Genomic DNA, 11028 nt, shown 5'->3' with positions numbered 1-11028 from the left:
CTCCTCTGCTCACAACCACCCATCTAATTCCAATAAATCTGTCATAATAACAGTAGCTCTAGCTGAAATGCTAATTGCATTTAATTAAACAAACCCCCACTCAAGAGTCAGCGAACAAATTCATGAAAAATGCCCAAATTATTTTCTGTTATAAATAGTATAACTAGTAACAATAATTCCTTATAGATAATATATTTGAACACAAATGGCATCCTTAATAAAATGTATGAACTACAGGAGTTTGTGATATTAACGATTTAGATATTAACATACTGCTAATAAAAGAAACTCATCTGCACCCATCAGACAATCCAAGACTCTTATTATCGTTTTAGAAATGACAGAACTGATGCCAGAGGTGGAGTAACAGCCATTTTTTATTAAAAGACAATTAAACTTTAATATAATAAAAATTCCTTCATTTACAACCTTCGATGTTACTGGTCTACAAATTCACTCAGGCAACACAAGCAGTCTCAAAATTTATATTGTATATAACTCACCAAATAAACAGATTTCTACTTCAGATCTTTTACAATTACTGGATACCAACGAGACAATAATAATGGCTGGTGACTTAAATTCAAAACGCACAACTTGGAACAGTACAATTATTAATAATAATGAAAAATCCTAAATGATTTTGCTACCAACAGAGGTATTGTGGTTGCACGTCCGCTCGACACACTATAGAGCAATCGGATGACCAGATGTTCTTGACATAATCGTACTCAAAAATGTTCCTTACCAATATCAGATAACAGCGATTAATGATCTTACAGTAGCTCCGACCACAACTCACTTCTATTCCAGTTGGGTGTTGTACCAGAAGAAACTAAGAATAATCCAACCATCAGAAACTGGACTCAACTACCTACAAAAATTAAGGATCTTATTGGACCAGTACCATCTATTTCTTCGAAAGAAGAAATTTAAGCTGCTGTATTCAACCTAGTAAAGCAAATGACATTGAACCTAGCAGCAGCACTGCTATTATAGCCCTTACAAAACCAAACCAGCTCCCAGAGGAAATTCGAAATCTTATTCGTACCACAAACAAAGTGCTGAGGGAATATCACAAAACTCTAGCTACTCATGACTGTCAATAACTTAATAGGACCACTAATTTAGTCCGCTGTTCTACTAAAGACTTCCACAATCAACACTGGGACAACACGCTCCTATCCCTTCAAACGGGTGATCAATCTCTATGGAAATTTTTTAAATCACTCCGCAACCCACCAAAATATGTTCCACCAATACATGGTGAGCGTGGTATTGTATATCGTGACGATGAAAGCGGAAGCTTTTGCGGACAGTCTTGAACTACAGTTCACTCCGAACTACACGTTTGCAGACTTATCATTTATTTCCAAAGTACATCGGCAGGTACCGTGTGTTCTGGGTCACCAACAATTGAATAACCGCCCAACCTCTCCAGCTGAATCCGCGAAATAATAATAAAAAAAAATTAATAATAAAAAAAGAGTTCCGGGACCACATGGAATCACAAGCAAAGTTATGAAATGTCTACCACAAACAGTAATCATGCAGATAGTTGCTATCACCAATCAATGCAATTCTCAGGCTCAGCTACTTTCCAACTAAATGGGAAACAGTAGATGTAATTTTAATTCCCAAACCAGGAAAAGATTTAAAATTTCTACAAAATGACTTACTCATCAGTCTTCTCTCCTCTCTTGGAAAATATCAGAAAAATTATTCTAACGAGACTGCAAGAAACATCCACCAACAACAATATCATTCTAGAAGAACGGTTTGGATTCAGACCAAATCACTGTACGGTGCAGCAGGTTCAAAGGATCGTGGAATATATCTGGCATGGATTTAATTGGAAGGCAAACTAGTGCTATTTTTCTTGACATAGCCAAAACTTTCGATAAAATATGGCACATCGGTCTGTTCTATAAGCAAAATTTCCATTTCATTTGATCCTACTTATCAGATCTTTCCTTAAAGACAGAAACTTCAGAATTAAAATAAAAGGCATCAGATCTTATGAACGCAAAATTACAGCAGGAATTCCACAAGGAGCTCGTTACTTTCTCTATTATTGTTCTCCATTTATATGGGTGATATCCCTCGCACTAATTCCACCATATCCGCTTACTATGCAGATGACACAGCCATTCTAACTAGATCATTCAGTCCAAAATTAATAACTAAGCGCCTACAAAATGCAGCTAATGAACTTGAATTCTGGTTCAAGAAATAGAGAATAGACGTAAATGGAGAAAAACGTGCGGATATTCTATTTATAATAATAATAAAAAAAAAAACCTGATAGCTCAGTAAGCATATTTGACACGACCATCCCATGGAAAACAGCAACCAAATATCTGGGAATTCAACTTGATAAAAGACTACGCTTTAAGGCCCAACATCTTATATTTACTCCGAATCAAAAACAGCAATAACCCAAATTTACCCACTAATCAACAGACGCAGCTGCTTAAGTATAGATAATAAATTACTTATTTATAAATCAATAATCAGACAAAAAATTACATATGGATCCGCCTGGAATCACCTTCTAATATCAAGAAACTTCAAACTATCCAAAACAAATGTCTAAGAATGTCATTTGATGACATTCATAGTTTGTGGTTTTTTGTGGTTCGTTCAGAACTCACAATTTCATCGTTGAAGCAAATACATCGGACATCCTTAATTTTCTTCAACATACTGGCAAAAAATACTTTTCTCGAGCAGATATCCATCTAAATCAACTAATAAGGATCGCATTTGACTATAATGAACATGATCCTATGAAGCACAAACGTCCTAAAGCAATCCCTGAACCAAAACTAGCTATTAACCCCACTGGGGTTAATAGCTAATGGTGAGCTACATGCTCGATAACTACTCCATCAAGCTGACATACACGATGAAGGGAGTAAAAGTCAAGGGCTTGATCTCCAACATATCAGTTTAGTCAAAAGTAAAACACACACAAAAAAAATGTTTTAATGTGGAATTCCTCCTTATTGCAGAGGGAGGTTGACATTTAACTTTTGAATTAGGTATGTTTTATAAGTCGGACGTTTATTTTTCTTAATATTTTTGTATTTATTTGAGAAGTTACTTCGAAACATTCATTTAATGTAGTATTCCTGTTTAGTACAGAGGAAAGTATGTTGATTGTAGTACTGAACTCGTTTTTATATTCAGGGGGTGTGGAGTGGCTATTAATTCGCCCTATGCCACGAGTCAGTTTTTCAAATCAAACCAAGCCAAATGTCACCGCTGCAATCTCTCTCTCTCTCTCTGTCACACACACACACACACACACACACACACACACACACACACACACACACACACACACAAAGACCTTTTCCCATTTATTTTATATCCACATAGTCTTTTTTGGCAGTCTGCCATTTAGACGTTTTAACCATTTTTGTTTATATTTATTTATATAGTAGTTAACTGGTTTTTATATTCAGGGGTTGTAAAATTTCTTCACTTGTTTTAGGGTGCCAATTCGTATAACCCCCCTGTTTTTTTCTGAGAAATTTCATTCCTGCTGTTTGAATTCGTTTTTCGTCTTTTTTTTTTTATGGTCCATGTTCCGCTTCCATATAATAAAGCTGTTTTAGACAGGACATTATATAGTCTGATCCTAGTGTGTGTGCGTGTGTCTGTGTTTTACTAGAAATGGCATTTACTTCAACTAAATTTGATGTTTTAATGTATATATATTTTTCATCTTCATATGATAAATCACATCCTCAGTATTCGAAAGCGTTTTTCCAAGTGGCTAAAATCCTTTCAAAATGACCATAACAAAATAAAATAAACAAAAAATAAATTTCTAAAACAGATTATACAGTTTATTGATTAATAAGAATCTTTATTTAAATTTATACACTTTTCACTAATTTGTCTTTTCATCACAAGTGTGGCTATAATAACAGACATGAAAAATAATCATATACTATATATTTTGCTGAATGCCTTTCTTTCTGTTGTCCCGAATGATAGATGAATAGAAACATTATAGCTTAGAACTAATGCGAATGAAGATGTTGCCCCCCCCCCCTCCTCTCTCACTGCATTAAACTAATGGATCAACGTTTCCTTAACTTATTTCTTTTTGAAAGATTTTAATTTTCACATTATTGTTTGAAATGCATGCAACATTTTTTGCATGTAGTAAATGGACAGTATTTAAAATATTTGGAAGAATTATAATTAATGCGCGGTTTTGTTTGAAAAAAAAAAGATTTATTACAAAGGCGTTCACCATTTCTCGATTATTTGAAGTAAACCAGAAGTAATGTAAATAAAAAAAAGCGTCAATAAAAGTTTATGCTTTAGATGGAATTTTCCAATTAGTTTAGCGTTTATTCCTACGCATTAATTTTTTTTTTTTTTTTTTTTAGAATGTAAATACGGAGAACTGCGCAACTGCAGCTGTTGACAGCTGCGGTTGCGCAGTTCTTGAGTAAATGAGTAAAGAAAATTTCTCATTACTTTTAAACACGAAAGGCAATCTGCACGTGTTATTAATGCTGCAATATACTTAATCAGAAAACAAAAATCAGTCAAATATTAGGAATAATTATTACGACAGTACCATATAGCAATTTATATCTTTAAAATGTAAGCTATATACAGAGAAGTTGTCCACAGATGGTACACGAACTGTATAAATTATAGAATATATACTGACATAAATATCCATATAGCTCCAATGAATATATATATAATATATTGACATAAATATGCGAACAAGACTAGTTCATTAATAACTCTTTACAAAAGAAAGATATCCGCTTATATCCTTCTTTATTGTTGGAAATAAGACGATTTTTATACAATCTATCGAAAAATACAAATACATTGATTGAGTTAAATTATACCTAAATAATAATAATAATACTTTTTCAACTGCTTCACAAGTTCCATAATGGATTTTTATTTATAAATACAGAGGATACATCAATGACAACGGTCTGCGCCATCTTGTGGACACAATAAAAACAACAACGTAACATATGTTAACTTTACATATTTGGCACACAGATCACAAATAGCATTATTTCAACACACACACACACACACACACACACATGCTCTATCTCTCTGTTTTAGATCATTTTTATTCCAAAGCGATATTATTTATTTGTTTTAAAGTTGCGTACCAAGTAATTCCAATCTCTCTTTTTCTCTGAACTTACATATACGATATCGCTAAAGATCTATTTTGGTTTGAAATTTATTTAAGTTGAACAAAGAAATATATGTGATATAATTGTATATATAATACACAGTTATGTAAATAATATAAAGAAACTCTAGGAAGATAAGGCTACTTTTATTATTTGTTGTTTTTAACTAACAGTTATTATAAAACACCTCTTTTTATAAAATATATTTTAAGTACATAATATAACACTAGCGCTTATTGGTCAGCATGGATTTAGAGTGGAAGGGGAACAATCGACCGTGAAATGCGGTGATTGATTCATTCAATCCAACAATACCCTTGGAGGGTAATGGATGGCAATGCTGTAGCCAATGAAGTTCTAACTGAGGCTCGGCTATTGCTGTTACCCTCCTGCCATGATCAGAGCTTTAATAGCTCAATAACACCTTATCCCTACACTGTCCTCTACAGATAACGGGGAATATGAAAAGCATTCTTGCTTCGCCCCTTTAAGCCAGTCCTTATAAGGACTATTGGTCAGCATAGGTATTTATTTATTAATTTATGAGGCATGTATGACATATTTCGGAGAACAAAAAAAATCTGTAATAATATGTAAGTAATGTTTTTTCTTTCAGAAAGAATATTAATTAGAATTAAGTAATTTAGAAAGAATATTCTTTCTTTTAGTTTAATGCTCCCCCACCACCACCACCATACCGGTAGACTGGACATTTAGCAATACTAAGGAATTAAGTATGATTATATCAGCAATTTAACGTGGATCATTACGAATTAAATGCCTTGTACAGTTGTTGAAATGGCAGATGTTGAATCTCGTACGAATGTAAACAGTATTTGAAACTTGGATAGTCGCCAATGTTAAAATAAAACAAAATAATAGTGTCGTTCCAGCTTCTGTGACAGCAAAGAAAAAGCTTCTTCCACTATTTTAAGTGATTCATAAAAGTTCAGGAAATCTCTGAAGATGATACTGGAAACGTGAAACGATAACAGTTATCGATATTGGTTCTTTGATATTGAAGGTGTCAAGCTATATATTCATCGACGAATTAATGAAGTTTGGACTTCAACATAGAAGACGTATTGGCTGAGTGGCTTGATACACGTTACCTGCCTGAAAAAAAAAAAAAAGAAAAAGAAACAGAGAAAAAAAGAATGACAGGAGTAGGAATTTTAGAGAGGCTATCCTTCAGTCTTAAAATGGTGACAGCAATTTTTCTTCTTGTTTTTCTTCCTAAAAATCAAGCAAACCAGCCTTGGAACACATACCATTGACTTATATATACAGATTCCTCGTAGTTCAAGATTTCTAGGAAATAAAATTAAAAAGCAATTTAACCCAGGCAGAGACATTATTTTTATCACTGCTGTTTGCATATGGCCAATACCCACTTGACCCATCCTCGCGAACAATGAAATTCGACACTGCATCAATTATCCTGCACATTTCTTTCAAGATCCTTTGCATGCTTTGAAATCAAGATGTAAATGTCATCGAGAAATACGATAAGCTTTGCATTTAGCGCGATTGACTAAAGTGTGGATATCAACATAATCATCTACTCATTGAATAAATCTTAAAATCTGCAGCATTTTTATTAGTAATCCTGTTTCACGAAAATGTATACGCATGCATTTTGAAAAAAAAAAACTTCAATTTTGGTTATCTTATCTATTCAGGAAAGGAAAAGGAAAACATTTTCGAACACTATTTAGATCTTTACTAAAATAAAACTAACAATAATATATTGTTATGAATTATAATATAATTTTAAATTTTAAAACAATTAAAAATCCAAAATTTCTAAAGTATAATAAAGTTGCAATAATACACCATTTTAAGTTTTACATAAAATTTGTTGAAAAGTTTTGCGCAGGTCAAAACATAATGAGAATGTAATAAATAATAAATAAATAAATGAGAATGTAATAAATATAAATTTGTTATTGCAAGGCAGTCAGACCTGAAGGCGATGAAAGAGAAGAGAGATTGGTAATTATGGCTTCATTCAAGATTCGAACTATAATTTGGCATACTTCAGTTAGATAACTATTTGGGACATTTATGAAAATATTGCAAGGTCATATGTAAAAAGAGCCCTTGCTCTCACTCTTAAGACTAGATACAGAAATTCACATATATTTGTTTTTGTTTCCTTAGCCGAAAAAAATCAACAACAAAGGAAAAAACTTCTGCAAGAAATGCAGATATTTTCCTTGTTAATTCTAAAAATTTCTAGTTTATTTTATAAGACGAATCACACAAATTGCCAACATTTGGCTTTTCTATAGAAAGACTCTACTTTGATGACTGTCTCGCATAAGATAATTGGCTCTTATTTCTAATATCCTGTTTTCTATAGGAGTAAAAACTTGACTAGGTAATCAAATCTCTAAAAAAAAAGTTCTTTTCTGATTCATATGCTACGAAAGTGGCTGATATGTTGGTCAACGCTTGGGGCATGTCTAATCGGAAGTTCAATTCGTTGTGCGGTGGACTTCCTATTACTTCACATGACCGCTAGGTGTCCTCAGTCTAGAACAGTGGGTATTACCTGTTGAAGGTTCTTGTTTTTTTCTCTTGATATTTGATTTCCCTCTTCTCCACCTCCATCTTAGTAAACGAGTAATATAATCAGGCCAATTATCTGGCAAAAGAACGAGAAGGAATCCGATGACTATGAGCAGGATGCCAGCCAGTTTCATGCCTTCAAAAATGACTTTATAATGGTGGACATCTATAACTGATGAGAGAAAATAATTAAAATGATTGCATGGCTAATAAATACAAAAAGAAATGATAAAAATCAAGTGGATATTAGATCCAGCATTATTTTTGCATCGCCGAACTGAAGCCTTTTGGTTCTTTATTTTAGTAAATACAAAAAAGATTTTTTTTAAAAGTTTATATTAAATTATCTGTATTTCATAACAAATAAAATGTTATAGTTAGAAAAAATAAATAAAAAGAGTCTAAGTTAATTGGAATTCTTCTTCTTTTGAATCCTTTGAAAAACTCCTGTGTTGGACAGGAGTTTTTCAAAGCAAATTGAGAAGGACGTAACAATGAAGAAGGACGCAAAGGAGTCCATTAAAGTTGGATCCACTTACTTCATATGCAGTAGTGATTAGGAGGATTGCAGAAGTACAAGTTGAAACTACAAGAGTTTCGAAACTCTTGTAGTTTCTCTATTCGGCTTTGAATTAATGGTCGATTCAATATCCACTTAATTTGAATAATTTTGCATCGCCGAAGTATGTATATATATATATATAGCGTAAATTTCATCAGTAATAATTCTCGCGAAAACAGTGAAAATATCAACATTTTAAAATTCCAATCTGAACAATTCCTAACTGCATTTGAGGAAATTAATTAATAGATAGCTCATGCCATTCACATCATTTAACCAGCGTGGTACTCTGGCGTGCAGAAAATTTCAGTTTTTAGCCATTCGAGTTCAAGAAAGGATGATCAAATATTATTTTTACTGATGTTGTTGTTGTTGTTAGTATGATTTTATTTTGATCATTTTAATGGCAAAAATTAGACAAAAGTAATTTATGTCTACAGTATACATGACTCTGGCTTCAATTGTTGAGGAGAGATATCACTACACAAGAATGCTACTGTGGAAATCTTGTGTGCCTCACAAACGAGATTTCTATGCTATTATTATGCTAGCATAGAAAACCTTATTTATCTCTGTTATGAATTTCTTTTAATTGTACCGCTTAAAAGACGTTTTCAGAGGATCCAGTATTTTTACATTTAATAATTTTTTTTTATTAGAGGTGCTCAAATAAAGGTTTAGATGGTTCAAAATGCAGCACATACCTCTGATGGAGCATGTTGTGTAACAGGTATAGGAGAAGACGAATGTGCTCTTTCTCTCTCGCACGCGCACGCACGCACGCACACACACACACACACACACACACACACACACACACACACACACACACACACACACACACACACACACACACACACACACACACACACACACACATAAAATTTATTTATTTGTAAAGTCGAAATGCCACATGTAGTGGAACATGCAAACTAAAATTATCTAAAGAGATAAGCCATATATTTGTTGCTCATTTCATGAATTTAGAAATAAGAGATGATCGATCATTCGGTAAGCATTTATTGATGGAATATTACTTATTGGAGATTTTTTTTTTATTTTTATCTTTAGAGGTCCGGCAGTATGTCTACATACTGAAGAGCATTTTAAGAGTTTGATTTGCAACAACTAGTTTACCTAAAGGAAGCAAAAAACGTTCAGTGATATAAATGATTATGTAATGTGACGACCCTTAGTCCTGTGTTTAGACGCAGTTAAGACGCAGTGAATAAATGTATTTAATAAACATTAATTAAGGTTCATTAAAGACTGTTTTTTAATTTCAGTTGTTTGTCTTATAAATGACTTTACATCATCAGATGAGCATGTGATTCAGACTCTCACTGACACATGAACTACACTTTCACTGCACGAAATTATTGAGAGTAAATGCTAGTTCCTGAGGCCTCCAGGGAAGGAGTTTGTTCGGTGTGTGTGTGTGGGAGGGGGGGTCATCAGTGATATGTTGCTTGCACAGCACCACACACGCAGAAGGGGATGACTGTGAAATTCCCCATAGATGCAATAAGTGGGCACAGCGGCCTTGCCCGGTTCTAAATATGTTTAGCTGACTCCCGAGGTGTCGAAATAAATTGAATCCTGGCGGTTTGATAGCTGGATCCGTGATCAAGTACTTGTCGTTCGTTTCAGAGACTTCTCCGCCAGTCCTGGGGATAATCATCTGGTATTTCCACAAACCATATAGGAGATCTGGAAGCAAGGCGACGAGCTTTCGGTGAAGAGATATCTTGATAAATAGGAAGAAATGGATACATATATTATTTCTGATTTTTTTTTATTATTTGATGATAGCCTCTTCTCTTCTGAGGCATGGAGAAGTGAGTAGGGAAAGAACAGCTAAGAAGAGGATTTGATTATAAGGTACAAGAGATATTCCTCATTATTATTTTTAAGCTTTGTGTCCACAAGAATCATGTGGGGACTTCGTCTCCAAACTGGCGAAAAATACTTCGCAACAGCAAAGCGTAGAGCCAGGGCTGCTGTTCTAAGAATCGAGGCATTACCACCCCAAGTTGTGCCTGTCAGCTTGTTTATCATGCTATTCCTGACAGGTATCTTTAACTTCGTTATTTTTCCAAAAGTTTTCGGTAAGTGATCAACTGTATCACTAAGGTAACGAGGGTTACTTTCATTAATTAGAATCCTGTTACACAAGTTTATTTTTAGTTTTCTATGAGCCTCGTGATTATTTAGTTGGGAAGCAGGACCAGAAGTTTTGCTGGAATTAGGAGATAGTTCCCATCATTCAAAGTAATATTGTAGTGAGTTCAGATCTTTGTTCAGTGTTTCCTCGAGGCCGTGTAAGTTACTGTCTTGGGCGACGATAGCTGTCATCAGCATAGATAAACTTTCGACTAACTGTTGGAGGAGTATCGCTCTTGTACAGGTTGAATGAAGCTGAGACGAGGACAGATCCTTGTGGCAATCCATCCTGTAGGATAAATGTTCTGCCTTTTTATGAATTCTGATGAACCTTGTTCCCCTATTTTTTTCATTGTACCTGCTTTGATATTGGCCTAACCCGAAGGCAAATCAAAATTAGCCAGATAGAGTATTTTGTAGAGAATTTAAAGTATGTACAAGTTACTTAACTTCCTTGAAAGTACGATCGACAATCCAATCATTATTTAAGGAATCTTCGTATAGATAGTTTGGAAACAGTTTTGGAAAATG

General features: G+C 33.9%; 1 protein-coding gene across 1 annotated transcript in view; it reads right to left on the bottom strand.

Moving 5' to 3' along the window:
* Window positions 1-7283: 7283 nt before the first annotated feature.
* LOC150106941 (solute carrier family 35 member F3-like) overlaps window positions 7284-11028 on the bottom strand; it is a 101411-nt gene continuing 97666 nt past the window's right edge. The window contains exon 7 of the mRNA XM_090392837.1: window positions 7284-7944. Within this exon, the coding sequence (XP_090248963.1) occupies window positions 7706-7944 (239 nt within the window). The 3' untranslated portion in view covers window positions 7284-7705. The remainder of the gene's footprint in view (window positions 7945-11028) is intronic.

Source organism: Typopeltis vanoorti, chromosome 5 (genome assembly GCF_054136105.1).
Source record: "Typopeltis vanoorti isolate ZY-2024b chromosome 5, IOZ_Tvanoo_1.0, whole genome shotgun sequence".
In the NCBI taxonomy this organism is placed as follows: Eukaryota; Metazoa; Arthropoda; class Arachnida; order Uropygi; family Thelyphonidae; genus Typopeltis; species Typopeltis vanoorti.
Note: the sequence above shows the minus strand (reverse complement) of the source record. Positions and strands in the feature narration are given on the sequence as shown.